Source organism: Ambystoma mexicanum, chromosome 1q (genome assembly GCF_040938575.1).
Source record: "Ambystoma mexicanum isolate Mex_15411 chromosome 1q, UKY_AmexF1_1, whole genome shotgun sequence".
Taxonomy (NCBI): Eukaryota; Metazoa; Chordata; class Amphibia; order Caudata; family Ambystomatidae; genus Ambystoma; species Ambystoma mexicanum.
Window position 1 is genome coordinate 823,297,228 of NC_090922.1, and position 25,172 is coordinate 823,322,399.

The 25,172-nt window shown below is 47.5% G+C and overlaps 1 protein-coding gene across 7 annotated transcripts in view; it reads right to left on the reverse strand.

The window, feature by feature from the left end:
- Positions 1–25,172, reverse strand: part of CACNA1E (calcium voltage-gated channel subunit alpha1 E) — a 3,100,882-nt gene that overhangs the window by 625,047 nt on the left and 2,450,663 nt on the right. For 5 of the 7 annotated variants that reach the window (XM_069641436.1, XM_069641434.1, XM_069641433.1 and 2 more), the window contains 3 exons: positions 22,724–22,821; positions 12,047–12,148; positions 8,236–8,823 (listed from right to left, as the gene is read on the reverse strand). In XM_069641436.1, coding sequence (XP_069497537.1) covers positions 8,236–8,823; positions 12,047–12,148; positions 22,724–22,821 — 788 coding nt within the window. Of the gene's footprint in view, positions 1–8,235; positions 8,824–12,046; positions 12,149–12,284; positions 12,369–22,723; positions 22,822–25,172 lie in introns of all 7 variants that reach the window. The other 2 variants (XM_069641438.1, XM_069641437.1) reach the window with 2 other exon arrangements.

Genomic DNA, 25,172 nt, shown 5'->3' on the forward strand with positions numbered 1-25,172 from the left:
TTCTTGTCCACCCGTTTTGTCACTATAATCGCTGTTTTGGTTCACCTCTCCTGCCACTTTTCTCATGGCTTTTGCCTCCTGTCCCAAGTCTCTGTTTTCCCTCTCACTTTCATTGTTTGAAATAATTCTATATATTCTGTTGATATTCTAATTTCTCCCAGTCTTGTGACTGCATGCCGAAGCAAGGTTCACCATTTGGGTGAAAAGAAGATCGTAATAGGAAATGAGGAAGGAAAATAATTAACTGCAGAAATGGAAGGGAAATCCGGGAGAGAGGCAGATCAGTGTGAGAAAAACAGAGATTATCCTGGAGAAAAAGAAAAAGAAAAGCAAAAGCTTATTGGCAAAAGGAGACGGTGGAAAGTAGTGCGTAAAGTAGCTCACAGAGTTAAGCTCTTCTCTCAGATATCTGTGTCAGTCTGCACATAATAGGTTGAAATTCAATTTAAGCAGCTTCAACTCAGCCCTTTACCCTTCAGTAGTCAATAAGTTGCGCTCCATGAAGACATGGGTAGTAATTGCTACTATTATTTCAGTATGACACGGTCGGAGAAATTGAAGATAAAGCGCTATACACATTTGATGTTACTATTAAGGATCTATGCTGTTTCTTCAAATTAGGTTTTCATCTACTGCTCCAATTTAGATTCTACCCTTTCCTCCATCTGCCCCATCCTTGCTTTTATGCGGGAAGGCACCTGGGAGGCTCCCACTTAACCCTCATGGATATAGCCCTTCCACAAACAAATCCCTATCCCTGACACTCATGTACATCTTTCACCCTTTAGAAACTGTTTGTGGTAATCAGATTAGTAAGGGAGATTTGGTTGTTTACATTAAACCCATTGTGAAGAAACAGCACTTCTAATGGATTGTGTCCTCCCACGGATTCCTCATCTTTGATATACCGATATCCAGCATGCAGTTTCAGAAACTTTTGTCGACAACAGAGAGCACTGTGTGTAGTCGGGTCGATGTCCCTTGGCAGCTTCCATTGCCGCGCTCTGAAGTGAAGTTGAAATTGGGGTAAATAACACGCACTGCGTCCGTTGCTTCAGTTCTGTTTTTCCACATGCATGGCACGCTTCAGAATGGGTTGACTTGTCTGAGCGATTCTTACTTTTAGTTTCTACTGCGTTGTTACTATTTCTTTGAATATGTCTACTCTGAAAACAGGGTTTAAGAGGTATGCAGACTGTTATTCAAAGATGTAGATCACAGATCTGCACCGGATATGCGCGTCCAATGTCCCTGAGGAACTCATTTGTGAGGAATATTGCTTAGATGACTTGGTTATGTGCCTTAAGTAGGGGTGTACCAAACTTCAGCTTCCAGTAAATATTTGGCTGAATTCCGGCAGAAAATTAGGTATTCGGCTTCAGCAGAATACCTAATGAAATACTTACTCGAAGCCGAAGTTACACCTCTTGATGATATAGTGGAGTAGATTTTTTGGGGCAAATATATTGCAGCTCTTCATTATAAAGCACAGTAATGTTGTCAGTTAAAACTACCAAGTGTGCACTGCGTTGCTAGAGAACCTTCCATTGTCCCCGTTCATGAGATTGCGGGGTTATGAATGTGTGTACGTAGGGGAAAAAAAGTGTGTTGAAAAAACCATCATACTACATTGCCCACAATACTCTTTCTCCCAAACTGGACTTTAGGGGTGGATGTTAACTTCAGACTTTCCCCAGTTTTTCGAACATTGCTTGTGGTTTTATAGCACGCAATGCTTTTCAAAATACCGATGATCAGCCTCAGTGCCAAAATGTCCTGCTTCGTGCCAGAAACCTGTTGCATATCTCTAAAGAATATTAACACCACCTAGCGCTGGCTACAGTGTAAATTGTCTCTTCGTGGTGCCAAAAGCAGCTCGGTAAAAGTCAAGCTGTTCAGCCGTTGAGGTCTTTACCAATGCTGCTCCCCTGTCACTCTATAGAGGGAGCAGATGCGATTTCTCAGAGCCCGGCACTTGATCCAGAGACTAGCTTGGCCCTCTGCACAACTGGAAGGCGCCTTGCTCAAATCTCATCTGTCTGGATGGACTGAAGGAGAGGCTCTGAGCCAGTGTGCTTTGCGCCTTGCACTGGCACACATGCACTGCCAAGCAGTCAGAGACTCTGGAAGGCTGGCAGAGATGGGACAGAGGCCCTTGTGCCCATTATTGCACCATAACATATGAAAGCCTGCCCTATCTGTATAAATAGTCTGTGCAAACTTTTCATATGTGTTTTACTAGTGATCTCATTATTCACAAATTAACTGTAATAACCTGTTTGCGCCCAGGTGTGCATTGAGCAACAATTCAAGTCCCTAGTTGCAATGTGGGCTAAACGATATAAACAGTTAAAAAAATATGTTTGCCTTAAAACAAAGTTGTGCACCCTGTACACGCCTTATTTCTCTTAAAAATCACCCTGAACATTATTCAGTGTTGCTAATGGCCACAGTGCCTTCTGTTGTGGGCGATACTTGGTGCGACCAGCTCTGCATACACGTTATACGCCCTTTCTTTACTCTGACCTATTAACTCAGCAGTGAGCCATTATCACCTGTTAGGGCCCGTCACAGAAGGCATTATTGCCAAGTGCAGTTGAGTTGTATCATCACAATGCCTGCTGCCAGAGCCAGCATGGAACATGGCTCCAGCTGCCTCTACCAAAATGTACACTCATGAGTTGATAGTGCACTAGGCAGGTGTGTATCATGGCAAATGACCCAGCAGTGCTAGCGTGGGGGGTTCTCTGAGCATGAGAAAGAGTGCAATCAAAGATCATTAAATGTGCATCAAGAGGCTACAAGGGTCAGGCCACCAAGACTTGCACCCTGCCTCTAGCCCCCCCCCCCACCACAGAGAGATTCTGATTCATTTTTACTCATTTATTTTCAATAGCATCTGTTCAACTGGTCGGAATGTGATGGGCAGCGCCGCAAGTCTGTGAAATGGCAGGAGTGTGTTGATCAAAAAGCCCCCGCTCGGGAATGCAATGTGCTACAGCAGGGGCTTGTGGGAGGGGGTTTTGTGGGGATTCGCTGCCAGGGTTCTCCATTCAGAGGAGGGCTTGGCAGGCTGGAAAACGGTCAGCACAATGTCACAGTGCCACCCTGGGACACTTGAGGAAATCAGCGGCCGGTCCAGGCTCTGGCCATTGTGCAGATGCACCCCACAGAGCAATTCAGGGCCTGAATGAGATGGGTAAAGACCCCGCAGAGTTACAGGGGTGAGGGGAGGAGGGTCAGGCTGCAAAAAGTCTTTGTATTGTGCTAAGACATTCCTCCAATTGTACACGACAGGCCCCAGAACCGCCACTGCTGGGAGCAGGACACAGGCAGCAGGCAGCACTGATGTAAACGGGCAGCGCTGATCATACCAGGCACTGCTTATAGCCAGCATGCATTACCGATGGCAGCATGCACTACTGATGGCAGCAGCCAATAATTCTGGACCAGTTCCTACTTTTTCTGGCATGCATCCTATGTGAGCCACATCAGCAAGAGCAGTTTCTGCATTATGTGCAAGGCAGGCCAATTTACTGCCTGCAAAGGGTTCACGTGTTCACATATGAACAGGTAGAAGGGGTTAGCAGAGCACTGAAAGCAGCACCCTCTCCCTCCTCCTCTCTCCAACACCAGCAGTGCCCATAATGTCTCCTTCAGGGCCCTCCCTTCTAAAGCTTAGTTACAGCTATGATCTATTTATAAGCATGTCCTTCACTGAAGTCCTGTTAAAACCAGCATTGGCAAAGACAACAGTTTTGGCTTGTTATGCATATCTTGACACATTTCCAGTAGTAATCTACTATTCGGTAACTATTCGGCCCCAGCTGAATACTTAGGTCAACTATTTGGTATTCGGCCGAATAGTACATTTACTATTCGGTACACCCCTAGCTTTAAGGAAGCCAGTGGATGAGACACTTCTCCAGAAGTGGAATTTGCTTCATTTGACACAGTTGCTTATCCAAGTGCTGCATACAGGGCAGTGATGAACAGAGTCACTGAGTATTTGTGTTGGGGACGTCCTGCAAAGGACATAGTACAGGATGACCTTACTGATAGCCTTGACAAAGATCCACCCAAAGAACCTGTGCTGCCTTTCCATTCTGCACTTAAAAACACCATTTTGGAAAATGGGCAGGAACCCGATACCACTCCGGCAGTCAATAAGAAGTTGTTAAGAAAGTATACACTCCTTTCCTTTAGCTCTCTGGCCAGCCTCTCTTGGCACTCTTCCACTCCCACCGGCAAGGCTAAAAACCTTGGGGTCATCTTCAACTTCACACTCTCCTTCTCTCCTCACATCTCTGATGTCTCTAAGAAGTCACACTACCAGCTGCACCTCCTCAGAGGTATTCTTCCTTTCCTCTCCTTCCCCGGGAAGCTCACTGTCACCGGAGCTCTGGTTCTTTCTAGGATGGACTATTGCAACAGCCTCTTTCTTAATCTGCCTGCTTCTACTCTCTGCCCTCTGCAACTTATTCAGAACAGGACTGTGAGACTTGTCCTTGGCTTCAATCCCAGGGATTGCATCTCTCCAGGACTGAAATCTGTGTACTGGCTCCCAGTGGCTGCAAGGATTAAGCTCAAAACCCCCTTGCATCATCCATAAGGCCTTCTCGGGTCTGGGGCCTCAATACCTTCAACTCTCTCTTCCTAAATATCTTCCTTCTCGAGCTCTTCGTTCCTCCGCCTCCAACTCCCTCAGGGCCAGTCGCTTCTCCAAGCAACAAGTTGGCGTTAGATATCTTTCTTCAGCTGGTGCCTCCCTCTGGAACAGCCTCCCTGCCTCCCTTAAACTTGAGGAGAACCATCTCTGGTTCCGGAAGCACCTCAAAACCTTTCTATTTGCTTCTGCTTTTTCGCCTCTTCTCCTCTGCTGACCTCCTGGCTGTAACTGGAACTGCACTGGCTATCTGGACACCCCGATATCTGGCCATGGCCTCCCCCACCAGCGTCACACACCTGCACTGCCCACCAGGCAACACCCGCACTTGGGGACTGTTTCTGTATCCCCACAGTCCCCCTACCTGCCCTCGACACCTGTTGTCCGCACTTAGCCATGCACTTACCACTTGCTGGCCGTTACTAATTATTATCCTGTACCATGTACTGCCCTATCCCTGCCCCCTTCCCATGCACTTGCGCGATCTGAATGACACCTGGCCTAGTAGGATCGCTTGTCCGTCCTCCCTTTGCTCCCCCTCCCTTGCCTCGTTGTGCCTTGAAACACTTGTGTATAGGCACGTTCCAAATGCCATATCATATCATATCAATCAGCTGTTGATCTTGAATTTTTCTTCAGGCACCCTACTCCTGAGAGTTTAGTGGTACAGCCGGCTACTTCCACCTCTTAGCTGCATATCCTTCCATCCCACCTGAAAGGGATGCCCAGAAATATGACATGCTGGCAAAAAGGGTGTCCTCTGCTGGGAGTATGGCACTCAAGGCCATTTGAAAGTACACATTCCCTTTGTGGAATGTAATTGCCCAAACAGCTGATAACTCCCTGAGGGGGAAATGAGGGATGGCTTCAACAACATTATTAATGATGGTAAGGAAGCAGAATGTCAATCTCTCCAATCGGGTTTGGACGCATCAGATGGTGTTGAGCGCTCTATTGTATCGAGTGCAGTCATAAGAAGGTTTGCATGGGTTTGCAATCTGGATTTGCTTCTGATGTCCAGTGTAGATTTCTGGACATGCCCTTGTATGGGTCGAACCTCTTTGGGGTAAAGGCTGATGACAGCTTAAAGAAGTTCCAACCATCTAAGGTGGCTCTAAAATCCTTGGATGCAGCCATCCGTCAGCCTCAACAACAGCACCCGCCTTCTCAGAGTTGGAAAGGAAGGCCTTTTTGTTTCTATTCTTCTTTTTGACAAAGGGCTAGAGGTCAGTCTGCCCAAAGAGGGCAAAGAAGATTTACACGTGGCTATAGAGGTCATTGAGGAAGAACAGCTCAGGCATTTACCTCCTCATTACCCTCTTGAAGCCACAGCCCCAAAATTACTCACAGAACTCCTGTGGGAGGCAGGTTGACTCAGAAGAATGGCAGTACATTACATCAGATGATTGGGCGCTGGAGACAGTAACTCAAGTATACCACCTCCCATTTCTGAAGAAAAAAACAGATCGTCCAACGAGTGAGCAATTTCTTCGGGAATCAGACCCATGCCTTCTGCAGGAGATTCTCTCTCTGCTGGAGAAAGGTGTTGTGGAAAGGGTGTCTGTAGCAGAGCAATAACAGGGTTGCTACGCCACTTATTCGAAAAAACTCATCAAATTTTTTATTTTTTTATTTTTGGGGGGTTACCACACCAAACCCCCCATCCCCTTTAATTTTTTTTTATATCCCCGTAAACCCACACCGAATTTAAATAATTTTTTTAAACCCCCCCAGAAAATTCGATGATTTTTTTCTAAAATAAAATCCACGGTAAAAAACCCAGCGAAAAATCATCCGGCGATGAAATGACGTCGTACCTTTCATGTAAACCTCCTTTCATTACATTTTCTAAGGAGAAGGCAGTCCTGAGGGTTCGACCCGCCTTCCTTCTCAAGGAGGTGTCCGAATTTCATGTGACACAAAAGATTATCTTGCCAGCATTTCATCCACCTGCTCCTCCTTCCAAGGAGGAATAGAGGTTGCACAGACGTGACCCAAAAAGGGCTCTCAGTTTTTTTATTGCCAGATTGACAAATGTCAGGCAAGACGATCAACTCTTTGTTGGTCACACTGCACACAGACTGGGTCAAGCCGTGACTTAGCAGACCTTGTCACACTGGATCATCTGTGTATTTCAGAGTGTTATTCTTTGGCTGGGAATGATGTCCCTTAAAATCTAAGGGCACATTCCACCAGAGGAGTGGCAACCACTTCGGCTCTGCAAAGAGGTGTACCGATGCAGGACATTTGTAATGCTGCAATTTGGTCTTCGATACACACCTTTTCAAAACATTACTGTCTGGACTCCTTATCGGGTCAGGATGCTACGTTTGGGAAAGCTGTTTTGCACAATATAAACCTGTAACACAAATCCAATGGTCCCACCTGCTTCTATCTAAAGGCTATGGGTGTCTATCAGAGATGAGGAATCCGTGGGAGGACACAATTCATTAGTAGAACAAGTTACTTACCCCTGGTAATGTTCTTTCTATTGGATGCTCCTTCCATGGATTCCTCATTGAGCTCTCAGCCTACCCCTCTGACTGGTTCCATGTAATAATGTCGCCACAAAAATCTCGCGATGCAAATATATCGCCGAAAAATGGCCGTGTTTTGTGGCGACATTATTGCATGGAACATGCGGGGGACACCCCCGCAACCCCCAAACTTTTATTTTTTTCTTTTTGTTTTTTTTAAAAAACATTTTTATTTTTTTTGCCCACTGTCCCCATATATATGGTCACCCAAATAATATCGCCACAACATTTTCCTGGTGATATTATTTACGGTGACCATATCTATGGGGATATTATTACCTGATACCCTCTGGACTGTGGGTGAATTCTATTATGCACTTCTCCTTTCCACACCCATGCGGTTTATGTATCGTCAAGTCGGCTGTGTGAAAGAGGGGAAAAACTAAAAGTGAGGCAACGGGCGCAGTGTGTGCTATTTAAACTACCTTCGAGTCACGTCTGAGTGCGGGAATGGAAGTCACTGAGAGACATCAACCTGACGATGCAGAGTGCTGCCGGGATTCGAACCTGCATCAGCAGGCTCTGCACTGATGTCAAAGCGAGCGCTCTACTCGCTGTGCCACTTGATCTGCTGTCAAAACAAGTTTCTGAAACTGCAAGCAGGATCTCAGGTTATCAAAGATGAGGAATCAGTGGGAGGAACATCAGGTAGAAAGAACATTACTAGGGGTAAGTAATTTTGTTCATTCACACTATGGAGCTATGTTGCTGACCAGCTTAATTTGTTTTTCAATATTTTGACATTCAGATAGTGCCTAGTGGCCTTTCCATGCTGATGTTGTGTGCGGTCACGTTCCCAATTCCTTAAAATGCTGCCTTGAATTCAGTCATATGTTGCTCATGTAGTCCTTTGGTACTACAAGAGGGGTCTGCAAGCTTTGGCTCACCAGATGTTTTGATGTATAACTCGAATCAACCCTAGCCAGCATAGAGAATTTATCAAGCCTTAGTCAAAAACAGCTAGAGAGCCACAGGTTACAGAGCCCAGTGCCAGAGTGAGAATGCATGCTTATAGGAACATATACACATCACCTATTTGCTGGGCCGTCCTGCTCGCCTTTCTCCTGAGCTGCGTCTGGCTTCTCTCCATTTTGCCTCTCCACCATTTCCTGTCCTCCCTCTGCAGGAGACACATCATCTAGACCTCTCTCCCGGCTGGCAGACGTGCTATCCGAGGTCCCTCCAGATACCTCCCTGCCCTCTGCCCTTGCTTTTCGATGCCTGCTGCGCCGTTGACTCTGCCTACGTCGGACGGCATCTTCGGGCAGGCCACCCTCTTGCTCATGACCATCGCAGTTGCCATGATGGGATTTATGGCGCCAGTGCTCCCTCTTGGCTCGGATGGATGGGCTCCCCAGACCTTCGGAGGTACTGTGGCTGGGGTGCACACTTGATGAATCCTCTGGTGTTTTCTCAGCTGGCAGATCTGCCGGCCCCTCGCCCTTCTCAGTCATGGGACCCTGGAGAGCATGGGTCTTTCGGTACAGGCTGGACTGCGGGTTTAGGCCAGCTGGATCCTCGCTCTCAATGGCCTCCTGGCTGGACATCTGCATGTGGCGGCGCAGCTGGCTTGTGCGCTGCTCCCACACAGACATGGTGTGTCTTTTCCGCCGATCCTTCCTACAAACGAGAACCAGACAGGTGTTAAACGCCCATCCTGCTGTGGTGGGTAAGTGAGAGGTCTGGGAAGAAATGAATGAGCACACAGTAGACAGGACAGAAGCTAGTTTACAAAGTCACATGAAGAAACACACCAACGCATGCATGCATGCCCATTACTTTGGTGCCCCTGACACATTCATACGTAGATGGAATCCAGCAGACTCTCATAGCATGGCTACCAAATGACAGGGTCACCTGATTAGAAGGTCGACCTGGCCACACCACACGATCTCCACATTTATGGATCAGTCGTGAGAGATCAGAGAGGAAAACCTTTTAAGGCAAGCCTGTGACATACCAGAAAGAAGGTTGTGCGCTCCACAAAAATGTAAGCCAGCTCGAGACTGGCAATGTCAGGGCCATAAGGTGGTTACTGAAGACATGAAGAGTGTTAAGCTGCTAGCCATATTATAAGATAAGATTTTTACCAAAGAATTGAAAAAAGAGTGTGATCTAAATATTGGTGCTTAAAGGATTCATTGCTACTATACAGAAAACAGCAGAACAACCAGTCGAGGATCTAAGTGGTTGAGAATGAAAGCTCCCTGCAGGTTGTGGATGACTTCTCCCTGCAGGATGTGGATGACAGCTCCCTGCAGGCTGTGGATGACAGCTCCCTGCAGGCTGTGGATGACAGCTCCCTGCAGGCTGTGGATGACTTCTCCATGCAGGCTGTGGATGACAGCTCCCTGCAGGCTGTGGATGACAGCTCCCTGCAGGCTGTGGATGACAGCTCCCTGCAGGCTGTGGATGACAGCTCCCTGCAGGCTGTGGATGACTTCTCCCTGCAGGCTGTGGATGACTTCTCCCTGCAGGTTGTGGATGACTTCTCCCTGCAGGATGTGGATGACAGCTCCCTGCAGGCTGTGGATGACAGCTCCCTGCAGGCTGTGGATGACAGCTCCCTGCAGGATGTGGATGACAGCTCCCTGCAGGCTGTGGATGACAGCTCCCTGCAGGCTGTGGATGACAGCTCCCTGCAGGCTGTGGATGACAGCTCTCTGTAGGTTGTGGATGACAGCTCCCTGCAGGCTGTGGATGACAGCTCTCTGCAGGTTGTGGATGACAGCTCCCTGCAGGCTGTGGATGACAGCTCTCTGCAGGTTGTTAGGCAAGGCTTTGTAGGGTTTGCATGGAGTGGTCAGGCTGGGAGTGTAGCTCAGGGGCGAGGGGCTCACCTTTGGAAACAAGACCATGCCATGCAGGTCTGGCGCTTAGAGGTCAGAGGAGTCCAGCATTATGCACAATAAAAATAATATGAAGGAAATAAAATAATTTACGTCCAGTGAGACACCACAAATCACCTCACTGGGTGGACTTTGCCCAACCTTGGTTAAAGGAACGTCAGTGCGAGTGGACGTGGGCCCAGTTTATAGAACAGGGGGTGCACATCAATAATTCAGCAATCCGAGATTAAAAAGCAAATCCAGGCCATCTACATTTCCCCTTGTGCAAACATTGCCTCCAAGTAGGTTCCAGTTTAGGCTTTCAGAAAGCCTGCGAGCAACTAGAGGTTTATAACTCGGTCCCTGCTGGAACACACTAACATACGTCTGGGCTATGTTGGATCAGGTGTCAATTACAGAAGAGCTTGAGGAGTTCGCCAAAAGCTTTTTTACCGCGCCCGCTTCACCCCCACCTCCCCCCAGCACCCACCCTTCCACATCTCAGAGAATTGGAGTTTGGACGAATGGTTATTGAATCATTGACACTGCCAGGTACACACTACCTGACACATACACATACACCAACACAGGCACGTGGATGCACACAGAAAACACTGTTAATGTGCACAGTGTCATATGTAGAAAAGACTCTTGTGTAGTTTAATATGTGCTAACAATGTAGACATACACACACCGGGCGCACAATGCACACTAAAAAATGACACCATTGAATGTACAGGGAAAGCGCCAAATCACAATACACATCAACAGATGCAGAGATATGCCATCACAGTCACGCAAGCTCAATAGAAAACACGGATGCACACAATAAAATACTCAAACAAACAGTGCCCATGAACACAAACCCAGACACATATGCATGTAAACATAGATAGCTTTGATAGGTAAGAATGCAGGGGCATGTACATGCAGAGAACATATGTGTATATCAACCTACGGATACAGTAAACACGCGTGTACACGGACACAAACGTAAAACACAATGTCTGTTTATTGATGTGATTATGTCAGTCCCTATATGAATGAAGTGCCTTGAGATGGACGGAATGTTAGAGTGTCTAGGCACTCTTGACAGACATGACATCTCTAGCCCACCTCCCTTTCCATTGCCTCTAATCTCCCCTTCGCCCACTGACTGCCATGTTTAACTCTCTTCTATTCTGCACTCTGTCCCTCCCGACCACATGCTATGCCCCTTTCCCAACCCCCATCTTTTCCATTCCATTCCCTTTCATGAGGTCCTTAACCTATATCATTCCCTCATGCACGCTCCGTCCCCTTCCCCCACTACTGCCCCACACAGGGCCGGTTAAAGACGTGCAGGGTAAACATAGCCCTGGCTTGCCCCTCCCTGGTGGCGGTGACCAGGCCAACTCCTTCAACTGTTTTCATTTGACCGGCCCTGCCCCAAGTCTCTTCCTAATTCTGCAGCAATTAACTCCTGCTTGATAAGCTCATCCCATGCACTCTTCCAAGCGTCATATTCTCAACCTCTTATCCCATGAACTTTCACTAGCACACATTTCTACATACCTTTTCCCACTTCTTCCACCTCTCTGTTTCTCCCTCTAGCCCATGTGGCCATTTTCTCCACTTTGCTAATGCTTTCCCTCTTCTTTCCTTCTCTCTCCCATTTCACTGTCTCTCCAGCTCCTCATGTCGTTTCATCCTCTCCTAAACCCATTGCTCCATCTAATATTGCCACCTCTCCCCTTATACAATGACCTAATCTTTCAACCTCATGCTTGCCTAATATCCCCCTGGTTTCTCTCATTCTTAATGCCCTCATCCCCTTTCTCTTAACATGTGCCAATGTTTCTTCTTCCTCTTATCTCTATCCCAACTATCCCTTTTCACTTCCTCCCTGCCATCACAATATTTCCAGTCCCTCCCTTCCCAATCTCCAACTCTTTTCATCTCCTATTCTCTTCCCTGCATTCTATTGCCCCCATTCACTCCTTTCCCCAGCCGCCCGCTTGTCCCCACCCTCTTACCTTTTCCTATTCATGTTAGTATGGAGAGCTGCTGGAATGATTTGATGAACTTTAAACTTGCTTAATCCCCAAGCGCTGCATAAACTATTATCAACAGAGACCCTGTAGGGATGCACAGAACAGAAATGGTGTCTGAGGAGAAGAAAACACTGTACTAGCCAATCCCTGCCTGTCCCCACATGGGTCTTTCCCAATTCTAGCAGATGAGGTATGGAGACAATGCTGGAGGGTACAGTACCTATTGCCACCTGTCAGGACTTCCAGAAACCTGAGATGCAAGAGACGCGTGAGGACGCCTGAGAGATGCCTAGGATGGCAACACCTGAGAAGACACAACCCATGCAGTGATGGATCCTTCAACCTTTTCCCCCTCCTCTTCCCCTTCCTTGTCCTGGGCCTTTCTGTGCCTGACGTCAGCACTTACAGCAGCCTTAATACCAAAAAATGCAAAGAAAAACAATCCAGCCTCTAGGCCTTGCCTCTATGTGTGTGGTTGTTCAAGTCCATGTCAGAGCTCTACTTTTAGGCCTCGTCTCGGACCTATGTGATTACTGCACATTTATTACTGTGCATCCCAAAATGGCGCATTTTGTTTTTGTTTTACCTCATTTCACTGCATATACATGCAGGGGGAGACCCCCACAGCCAGCCCATACCCTCCTATTATTTATTATTAACTGTACTCATCCCCCCACATACATATGTGTGAGAAATTCGACCATCTGCACGGTGGGTGTGTTCTCGCCTGGGCTTTTTGTGAAAACTTTAAATGAAATTGAATGATGGTAGATCAACCTCTGGAAAATGTGTGGGGCTAATCCACACACATTTTCCTATGCTCACTGCACAACATATGCATAGACCTGTGTACTCTGGGTGGACACAGTCTACAGGGGCAGTCCCCCATCATATTTAGTTGGGATATGACAGGAGGAGTACACGATCAATCTCCAGAAGGGTGAGGACCAAGCCTTCCCCGTGCCATGGCCAGCCTGATTAACTTCAGCTAAACAGAGCTGTCTTGTCCTCTTTTTAGGGGCCGTATGGGAAAGGACTACACTATATCACACAAAAGCACCCCATAAATACGGCTTCCTCCCTTTAGGTTATAGAGCTGTCTATGACATCAGGCTAATACATATGCAAACCACCCTTTTTGCATTCAGGTAGACACACAAGGAAGTTCAAAAAATATACATATTTTAATCTCTATCACATAAAAACATAAAAATACAAATATTGTGTTTATCTATACTAGACAACATTTCATTGGACAGGGTATGCATTTTAACACATTGTGGCATATGCAAATCTCCACAAGTTGGTTCTATACACAATATGTATAATATTCCCCCTTAGTAAGGAATATGGTGTGTCAACACTGAGCATGTGTTTCTGGAATCTAGACAAATTTATTACATACAATCCAAACCAATTGGTATTTGTATAATCCTAGATCCAGTCTTCAGGACACATATTCTTTGATGTAACGCAGCCGTGCTATGCGTGTTGCATACTACAAAACGAGGGACTCCCCCGCAGATCTCTTGTTTACTCTCCCTCGCCACAAATTCTTCGCCACAGATTCTTCTCAACTTCAAGAGTCCTGGCGGTTCAGGGAAACGTGTATCGACATTTCTAAACTGCCGTACATCAGAGGTATCTCGGCTTCTAAATATCTCCACTTCAACGTATTTACTGCTGTTCATCGATTTTGAGATATGGACCAAGGTGACCGGACCTTTTCTGATTTTGACTGCGCGCAGGAAAGCCTCCGTAAACTACGGAGGCTTTCCTGCGCGCAGTCAAAATCAGACGGAGTGATCCTGAAAAGGTCCGGTCACCTTGGTCCATATCTCGAGAAAATCGATGAACAGCAGTAAATACGTTGAAGTGGAGATATTTAGAAGCCGCGACCCGGGCGATTACCATGCCGAGAGAGCTCTGGTGCGATTATTTCGCCGAGATACCTCTGATGTACGGCAGTTTAGAAATGTCGATACACGTTTCGCTGAACCGCCAGGACTCTTGAAGTTGAGAAGAATCTGTGGCGAAGAATTTGTGGCGAGGGAGAGTAAACAAGAGATCTGCGGGGGAGTCCCTCGTTTTGTAGTATGCAACACGCATAGCACGGCTGCGTTACATCAAAGAATATGTGTCCTGAAGACGGGATCTAGGATTATACAAATACCAATTGGTTTGGATTGTATGTAATAAATTTGTTGGATTCCAGAAACACATGCTCAGTGTTGACACACCATAATTCTTACTAAGGGGGAATATTATACATGTCGTGTATAGAACCAACTTGTGGAGATTTGCATATGCCACAATGTGTTAAAATGCATAACCTGTCCAATGAAATGATGTCTAGTATAGATAAACACAATATTTGTATTTTTATGTTTTTATGTGATAGTGATTAAAATATGTATATTTTTTGAACTACCTTATGTGTCTACCTGAATGCAAAAAGGGTGGTTTGCGTATGTATTAGCCTGATGTCATAGACAGCTCTAGAACCTAAAGGGAGGAAGCCGTATTTAAGGGGTGCTTTGTGTGATACAGCCTGATTAACTGACAAAAACTCCATGGAGCTGTCCTGTCCTTTTGTTGGGCCCAGCAGCTGGTGGCAACGATTCACATACCGTTTATAGGGGAATTCAAACAGGCTTGATGGGGCCTGGCTGCAGAGGCTAACAAAAGAAACACCAACAACCTTTCTTATGCACTGTGTCAACCTAAACCAGCTCCTACCCTCAGTATCAATTGAAATTGAGCTGTCATATCTGGGACTCCATGTTTACAGTAGTCTACCGCGCAGGGTGACCCCATTCATAAGGTACAATAACGTGATTTGCAGGAGCCAGAAAGTCTGGTCTCGCTGCAGCTTCAAGGGAGACCTGCTGTTTTATTCAGTAACCACAGACAGCTCCATTAACCAGAGAGATCCTTTGCTCCACAACAGCGAGGAAATGGCTAGGATTTAGTATTACATATTTCCACCCCTTTACCTCTTCTTTTGCAAAACACTCCCGTTATGACCTCATACATACATGAGATTTTTGGTGGGGATCAAGGATTGTTTCGTTAAGGTATGTTTAACCTATACCACTCCCTGTGTTCCATTTTGCTTTAAAAGAGGGCCAAGTACTTCTCTTTTGGCAGAGCATCTGAAGACTTTGCAGGGAAAAGCAAGAAGAACTCATCATTGGACCCATGTTGAAGGTACAGTCTGCTTTAAATCTTCGGCCACTGAAGGAAGGCCAGGACTTCCAAAGAGGGAAGCAAGATCTTTCCCCTAAACATCTCTCAGGGAACAGGAGTAGATACCGAATCCAGGAGACCCTCCAGCAGCTCCAGAACCGGTACCCAGCCAACACACAGTGTGCCCTGCTATACTCTGCAGCAAGCATTCTAGGTGGGAAGTGCCAGAAGGTCACTGAACCCGAAATAAAGGATATGCAGCTGCCTGCAACACCCTCCTTAGCTTTGGGCCGTCCACCTTAAAGGACGACATGTGCCCAGTGAAGGAGCTAGGAGAAGTGCATCGTCAAGCCTCTACCGACCTCTGCCTTAAAGGACATTTTAAAGCCAGTCGATTCCCTCGAGCTGCAATTGACTGCAACGCTGACTGTTGTTACGCCACAGTCACTTAAAGCCACCTGAGACGTCTTGACCAGTGCTTCAGACCCGCCGACCAGCACTGAGACGATTCCTGACCCGAGCCGCCGTGTAGTCCAGGCTGCAGCCATCCATCCAGCTTCGCTTACCGAATAGTTTGCCGCTTGATACCCACAGCTGTCTCCCGCCTTGAACTCTGTTACAGACGGCAACCTTCTCCATATTGCCACTCTCAACCCTCGCTCAGCTTTCAAACACTCCTCTGACATCTGCCGCCTCCTTGAAGAACTTGACTTCGATGTCCTCGGTCCCACCGAGAGATGGTTCACTGCCAGCTCTGTCGCAAGCTTTGACACTCTCCTCCCTGATGGCTACAAGATCCTCTCTGCGCCCAGGCCCAATCGTTCCGGAGGAGGTGTAGCCCCTATCTTCCCTGAGTCGATTCCTGCCTCTGTCATTCCTGCACAGGCCTACTTCTCTTTTGAACGCCTTGTCTGAAGGCTCTCTCTCTCTCTCCTAGCCATTCCCTTACTGTGGTTACCATCTATCCGCCACCTGGTCAGATCTCCTCCTTCCTCTCTGAGTGGGCAGACCTCTCCGCTTCCCTCCTGGTCTTGACCACTCAACTCCTCCTTCTTGGAGACTTTAACATCCACCTGGATGCTTCCTGTCCTTCCTCTGGACTCTATCACAACCTCTGCAACTCTCTCTCACTCTCTATCCTCCAGTTTGGCCCGACTCACTCTACAGGGCACACTCTGGATATTCTGATATCTACAGACCTTCCCCTTTGTATCCCTCTCACCACTCCTCTCTCCTTGAAAGATCATGTTCTCTTTTCCTCCCAGCTCACTCTCTCCACCCCTCAGGCCAAGCCAACTCCAACACTGCCACCTACCTTCTCGGTTATCCAGCCCATGAAGCGTATGTCAGTTGAGCCTTTCGCCACCACTTTCTCATCCCCTACCCCCCTTCGGCTGACTGACACCCTGACATTGTGACCCTTTCTATGCTCCACTCTTCTATATCTGATACTCTTGATGTTCTTGCCCCTGTCATGAGGATCTGCTTGAAGCCCAAAGCCAAGTGCAACTTCTTGAACGACTCAGACCTTGTTACCCTTAAACGCAAGTGCAGGGTGGATGAGAGGAAATGGCGTACTTCCTATACATCCTCTAACAAACTGGCCTGCCGCCTGCTCCAAAGGCAATACCGCCTCTCTGTCCGCACCAAGAAGAGAGCCCTCATCCTGCGGCATCCAACGACTTGCCCAAACTCTTTAAAATCTGAAAGGAGCTGGCCACTCCTGCTGCAGTCTCTACCTCTCCTGTCTCATCCCAGGCCCACTGCACGGCTTTGGCTTCTCATTTAATCTTTAAAACTCAGGACATCCTGTCCTCTCGCTCTTCCTCTCCTCCTCCTCCTCCCTCTACTCCCCACTCTTCCTCTAGCCCTTCTGTGACCACCTCTCCTCCCTCCTTCTCTGCCTTTCCCCTGTTCTCCCCAGACAAGGTTTCTAGACAAGTCCGATCTATGAAAGTCTCAGCAAAACAGGTTCTCCCCTGTTCCTCTAAAACCATCAAGGACCACATTGACACGCTGGCTCCTGCTTTGGCTGACTTCTGCAACCACTCCTTCGCCACTGGAGTCTTCCCGTGCCCCTGAGGCACTCCCTTGTGCACCCTCTTCTTAAGAAACCTTAGCTGACCCCACATGCCCAGCTAATTACCGCCCTATCTCCATCACTCCTTTCCTGGGCACACTCCTGGAAAAGCTGGCCATCTCCCAGGTTAATCTTAACACTGAATCGGTTGGTTGTCTCCATGACCATCAGTCTGGCTTCAGAGCTGCCAGAAGCATGTAAACTGCTCTCCTGAACATCCACAAAGACCTGTTCTCCAAACCTGATTCCAATACCCCCTGTGTCCTCATCTTTCGTGATCTCTCTTCTGCCTTTGACACGGTCAATCATGCCATCCTGCTCAACCGTCTCTGTGATAACCTGGGTATTACCGATCAGGCCCTGGTTTGACTGACCTCTTTCCTCTCCGATCGACCATCCCAGGTCAAACTTGGGTCCTTCTTCTCCTCTATCTCTATCTCTGCCTGTGGTGTTTCCCAGGGGTCTAAACTCTCTCCCTGGCTGTTCAACCAATACCTGGCACTTCTTGCCCACCACATTGCCGCTCTCTGACCCAACTTTCAGTGCTATGCAGATGACACTGAGCTCATTTTCAGGCTCCCTTCCGCCACCTCTTCTCCTTCTCCCATCTCTGACTCTCTGTCTGCTATCCAGGACTGGTGTATCACCAATGATCTCTGCCTTAATCCTTAATGCCAGCAAGACTGAGATTCTCCTCATTGGCACACCTGCTCCCTCCTTTCCTGTCGCTCTCTGGCCGGCCTCTCTTGGCCCTCTTCCTGCTCCCACCTGTGAGGCTAAACCTTGGGGTCATCTTAACTCCACACTCTCGTTGTCTCCTCACATCTCTGACGTCTCTAAGAAGTCACACTACTAACTGCAGCTCCTCAGATGTATTCTTTCTTTCCTCTCCTTCCCCCAGAAGCTCACTGTCTCCAGAGCTCTGATTCCCTCTAGGCTGGACTACTGCAACAGCCTCTTTCTTAAACTACCTGCTTCTACTCTCTGCCCCCTGCAACTCATCCAGAACAGGACTGCGAAACTTGTCCTTGGCCTCAAGTCCAGGGATCGCATCTCTGCAGGACTGAAATCTCTGCACTGGCACCCAGTGGCTGCAAGGATTACCTTCAAAACCCCGTTGCATTGTTCACAAGGCCTTCTGGGGCCTGGGGCCCCTCAATACCTTCAACTTTCTCTTCCTAAATATCTTCCTTCTCGAGCTCTTCGCTCATCCGCCTCCAACTCCCTCTGGGTCAGTCGCTTCTCCAAGCAACGAGTTGGTGGTAGATCTCTATCTTTGGCTGGGGCCTCCCTCTGGAACAGCCTCCCTGAAACTTGAGGACAAGCATTTCCGGAAGCACCTCAAGACCTTCCTCTTTGCTTCTGCTTTCTCTCCTCCTTTCCCCTATTGAGCTCCTGACTGAAACTGCACTGGTCACCTGGCTACCCTCGGATCTCGCGCCCAGGGCCCCTCCCTCGCCAGTTGCGCCCCTGCACTGCCTCCCAGGCCACACCTTCACTTGGGGTCTGTCTCTGTATCCCTGCAGTCTCCTACCAGCTCTTGACACTTGATATCTGCACTTACCCCTGCACTTGACACAAGCTGGCCGCACTTTTTACCTATTGTTCTTATTTATGTACTGTTGATCCTATGTATCGTACTTCCCCTTCTTCCATTCCCCCCAAAACATTTCTCTTTCCCCCCTCCCCTGCACTTGCACGATCTCAATGTCACCTGGCCTAGTTAGATCGCTGTTGTTGTTGTCCCTGTTTTCGCCCTCCCTTGCCTCATCGCGCCTTGAAACACTTGTGTATAGGCGCATTATAAATGCCATCTTTTATCATGTCATATAAGCCTGCAAAGTGCACTGCGCGGACACGACCCTGTCGAGCACTAAGAACATCTACAAGCACAAGGTACATTGTGGTTCTGTCCCATGGTTCCTTCTCTGAATGGCCTCTAGAGACATTTTAAGACCCATTGCACCCTTTGTGCTGAAGTCAAGTATCCTTGAACTGTTGTGATTATTTACTATACTGACAACACTCCTGTCAGTATCCAGAGTGCACCCCTTTTACTTCTTTGAAAATGTCTGTCTTCTGCATTCCTTTACAGGGTGGGTTGTAATTTCGTAGTTTTGCCAGAACTGTCTGTTGTGATAATAATAAAGTAGATATTTGTATACAACCTTGACTGGACAGTCCCTTTTATCATTGGGTAATACATGTATTTTCGTTGTGTTGCAACTAACCAACGATCCACGACCTCGCAGAGATGAGCCTGCCGTTCCATCTACATTACCAAAATTGGACAAGGAGGTTTATAATTTGCTTGTGTTTCCAATCTGTTGGGATCCCTTCTGGTGTGCTAGAGTTGTGGGGCTGATTGATGGTTTAGAAAGTGATATTCATCCCTGGACCACTGGTGCCCGAGAAGTTGATTCATCACAATATGTGCTGAAATGGGGTGTTTAAAATGCGATATTTTGGGATGCGCAGTAATGGTGTGCGCAGTAATGGGCCACCCCCTGTTCTCTTTTCTGCTGATCACACACTGCATCGGTCATCAAGTCACATAGCACAACCACTCCTGTGCATCCACTTTGGAAAGATGAGGATGGCTTTAAGTGAGTAATATTCTGACATATAACACAAATTGCTGACGAGTGAGGAGGCAGCAACTGGGAGAACACAATGCAAAGCACTCTGAATTCTGTGAAGGCAAGGAGTTTTCTGGACAAATTGTTCAGAAATGTTTTTCGGTAGTAATGCTGCGGTAATGCTGACGTGCTGCAATTATTAAGCATACACAGGAAGCAAGTGAACCAATGTTCCTTGGCGCGCGCATGCAGAATGCACACAGACACACACACCCCACAGGGTCCTTAAACACACACACACACGCACGCACAAACACACATATTCATAAGCACACGCAGACTTTCATACAGATGTTTCCAGGCACAGTGTGCCATGTTTATGCCCAGCCTCCCTTCCCGTGTGCGTGTTCTTAGTGAATACAGCTGTGCACACTAAAGGTTCCCTTGCAGTGGCATGGACCAGTATCCAGGCCTCATTTGCTGGATACTCCAAGACCCAAAGGTTGGTCTGAGTCGACCCGCTACAATAAGGTTATCGCCATCCAGCAGCCATGCACACATCAAGACTCCTATGCACACCGCGCGTCATGCCAGCTCACCCAAACGTGCCAGAATGTGCATGTCCACCCAGCCATGTAACCATGCAGGCGTACATACATCTGCGCTCGTGCACAGGTGGCTGGGGCCAGCAGGATCTTCAGCTTGGGGCGGCAGCTTGAAGTGCCGACCGGGTCCCTCCTAGACTCTGAAGGCCTTTCCAATCATGCCACAGAGCGCCCCCCACCCAGGGAAGGAGGTTCGAGCTAGTGATTAAGCTGTCCCTGTGGAACCAAGAAAGTAACGCTCTAATGCAGGTCTCTACACATAACCTAGCAGTGTGAGTTGGGCCAGTCAGCATCTCCACGTGCATCAGTCCTAACAGCTGCAGACATCGGTAGCACTTAGAAAGGAGGATACACAACAGTATTTAAAGATAAAGGAAACACACAACAATTATGGCGGTGGCAGCTGGGGGAAGTGGTTCACTGCGCTAAAGCCCTTCTTCACCTGGCATCCCCTTGGTGCGCCAGTGGCTGGGTGCATGCGCGCCAGAAGGAAGATGAGACTGTTTTCAAGCTCCTTTCCCTGGGATGAACACCAACTCAAAACCACTCAAAAAGAGCTGCGATGAATTCCAATCGTTCCAGATGAGATTTCCCGGGATTCAGAAGGCACCCGAGGGCCTTCAAAATATTCTAAAAAGGCAGTATCAGGGATCACTCGAGGAAAATATGCCGACCGAATAAGCCAGTCATTTAAATATCGATGCAGTGGTTCTTTCATAGCGTGAGGAGCTCCCAGTAGAGTCTTTGCAAACCCTTGGGAGGGCATTCTTTTGGCCAGAATGCGCCTTTGCCACATGAACATGCAGCCCTATACTACAGACCACTGGAGTCTTCGAGGAATGGAGAGTTGCTCCAAGGCACGGATAGAATCACTGCTGCGTAAGACCAATGGTAAGGTTGTCACTAATGATGCCAGAAAGTATTGCCTATGAGATAGCCCATTGTATTAAGTGCTTGCTCATTACATCTCTGTGAAAAACGGTGGTTTGCAGGTTTCAATCGCGGAAGGGCCACCTTATCCTTTCACTGTTCCGGGGTTGCCATTCAGGTGGGTAAAAGCTGTAGCTTCTTTTTACAGCTTCTGAAACATCTAAACTGCGCCTTAGCAAGAACTTCCGAAAAAGCAAGTGATGTATTCATTTTACAACTGCGTTGATTATTGTATGCACTGGACGGTCCAGCCAGGCCTCCTTGGCAGCCACAGAGGGCCAGCTTCAGGCACTGGAAAGTGAGGAGTCCGCATGTAAAGTGAGCGGGAAATGCATCTAGTCTTCCAAAATACACATGTGCATTGTAAGCAGACATTATGGGAATGGAAACCTTTTCCAATTACTTTTGCTCCAGACAACTCCAGTCTGGCAGCTGGTTGCATGGCAAGTTAAGGGTACTGTCTGTGCAGCTCCTCCGATCTTCCGCACCGGCCAGCTTAACGGCGGAGCAGGAGGGACATGCAAGGCTCTCTCTTAGATCGGAGCAACACGCCATTTGCTCTACTCCTTCTTTGTTCTTGTTCTTGTTATTATTATCTATTTCCAAATTTGTAAAGTCCGGCTATGATCCGAGGCTAACTTGGCGCTAGGAAACCCGCCCCTCCAGCGAGGAGACAGTCACAGTAGTTTAATGGCGTGCAGTCGGGTGCGAGGGAATCTAAGGGCAAGGTGCCCCATAGTTCCCCAAAGTGAGAGGAAACGAGTTCCACAGCTGAGAGGCGGACACTGAGAAGGCTCTCCCCCCAATCGTGACTCTCAAGAAACATGGAACCATCAGCAATAAAGGATTAGCCGAGCGTAAGTTCCTAGAGGGAGTATACTTGACAAATATTTCCCAAAGGTAGAAAGCACCGTCCCTATAGTACGCCCGATGAACGATACACAAAGATTCACGGGGGGCCAATGGAGGCGGCTGAGCATTTTTTAATTCAGCTTCCAGATCTAAGGGATTGTCAAACTCTGAGCATTCTTATCTACCCTCTCGTTCCTCCTGAGGATAGGCTAAAATGTTTTCATGAAATTAGCTCTACTATGCTTTCAGAACGTTTTTGTTCACGGGTATTGAAGAGCAAGATTGATTCCCATAATGGGAGAACTGAAGCCCTGCTGGCCTGGCTCTCATGACAGTCACCATCTAACTAGAGTCGTCTAGGATGCAGGCAAAGGTGGGCAGCGGGAGGCGCAGGGGCAAAGCATAATGAAGAAGGCTGACTTACTCCATTCCGGCGGCATTTGTGGCCGACATTGGGCTGACTTCCTTGGCTTTCTGGAGTGCATGCTTCTGGTTGAAGGCTTCTTCTTCCTCCTGCTCGTCCTCAAAAACAAAGAGAAATGCGTTAGGGGGGCACAACTTTAGGGTTCATTTGTTTATTTGTATCACCTTATATTTGTAGCATGAACATTCTACCACAAGGGAATTGGGAGAGCAAATTTTAACTCAGAGCTTACAAGAAAACATATCAAGCAATGCAAATTCAACAGGATTTGAGAAGCAATTACAACCACATGAAATACTGTACCGCAATCTCTGAGATTTCTGGTTCTTTGAGGAAAACCTCAACAGGTAAAATCTAAGACCCATTGAGCATCTCCACCTTTACACAGCCTTTATTATTAGCCACAATGACATCACTTGTAATAATGAAGACCTCAAAAACACAGAATTAGTCAAACACACATCTCTTAGCATACATGATCCTTTTGAACATAATCTAAGGAACTAATTGCAATGCTTCACTGTGATTTAAAAAAACAAAATCCCATATGTCACAACAATGGTTAATTCGATCACAGCCGGATCACTCATGCTGCCTGTTTTGGACTCTCACATTGGTGTAGATCCAAACTATGTCTATGGCAGGTTTAAACAGAGCACAGGGAACTGCAACAGTTATAGCACTCCAAAGACAAGTCTAATGGCCTTCAGGCAAAACGAGTTAAGAGTATGGATGGACCTTAGGCGCTGCACAAGTGCAAGCCATCCACTGATAAAATGAGTGCCCATTGCCTCTAAACAATGCCTATTGCTTTGTTAACAGTTCTTAAACATATAGATCTCCTTTGCAGAGAACCTTTCTGACACACCACGACGCTGTAGAATCCCTATTCTTAGCCCAAGACGGTCAGCGATTGAAAGAGGTCTTCCTTCCAAAGGAGGTGGACACGCCCACCAAATGGGTGGCATGATATGAAAACCTCAAGCGGTGCCCTTGTGTATCAGCACCTGTTCTCTACTTTTGCAAATAGACTTGCTGAGCTAGGAGTCAAACCATGAAGACTTCCCCTGATCCCAAAGCTCAGTGCAACTTGGATAGACCACAATAATGTATAGTTGTTCTTCCAGGTGCACAGTCTCACAATCTCACAATGCGCAGAATATTGTGGCATATTTCCCTGCATTACTCAATGCATTTAAGGCAGGTGCCTCCTCCGGTCTTATTTTAAGAAATCTCTTCCCTCTCATTTAGGATGACCTTTTTACATCAGATGTGTAAGGGAAGGTCTTTTTCCCGCCCCCTGTACATTCTGCATGAAAGAAGTCTATTTGCTCATCCCATCGCGGGGAGACATACCCCTTGTCTTTCCTCTGACAACAGTGGAAGGTAGCCATTGGATGATAAACTCATACGCCATCTTTTTACTAGGCCGCACAATGATCTCTTAGAAGCCTTCTCTCCCCTTGTCCAGCGCTGCACACAGCCAGCCCTGACACCCCCCCCGTCTGCGCCACACCAGGCCCTTTCTCACGGAAGCCCAGGCGTGAATTGTTGCAAACAGACACTGTATTCAATCTCTTCCTCTGAGCTCATTGCCCTGCGTGTGACCGGGGCGAATCTTGACTTGTGTACTCATCCGTCTCCACGAACCTGCTCCTGCTCTCTTAACCCCCACCTTTAGAACATATTGCCTGCACAACCTCTTGCTCCTCTATTCTCCTTTCATGTAGCAGTTGGTGGGACCCTTCCCCACGGAGCACCCTTGGTTGCCCCCAATATACAAAATCCTATGTGATCATATATTCTCCATGGACTAACACCTATCGATCCATTTGTTTGAACCATGAGGCACCAGGCAAATAAATCTCAGATCGAAACCCTTAGATAAGGCACCCGGGAAAAAGGACCACCACACCCCAGCCCCCACAAAGGCTTGGGTTAAGAATGTGTATATGTTTACCCACGATTTACAAGCAAACCCGTATTCTGTTAAAAGTTTTATGACTTGCATTACTCTTAGCATGTCAATGCTTATTGCATAGTTTAGATTAGTTAGAACAATTGCGTCTTGTGGACTCAGCCAGACCTTCACCCCGCAGAGATGAGCCCAGCTGACCCACGTGCCCACAAACCGCTCAAGCTACAGCAGCCAATTGGAGTCTGGCACTGTATATTGCTACATAATGGGCCATAGGGGCCAACCAATGAACGCTGCTATTTTACACTGTACATCGTGATGATTTTTGTGCATATAACTTACTGTTCATGTATCATTTGGCAGAGTGCTCCCAGAGCAGCAGAGTCCTCTGCGTGCCTTATTTACCTGATATAAACCTTGTTCAACTTGCAATCTTTCTCCTGGTCTCATTCCCTACTGGGGTGTGTCCATTTATTCTGACTTTGGGATCTGCATATTGGGAAATTACCACCTTCAGATGTTACATTCTGT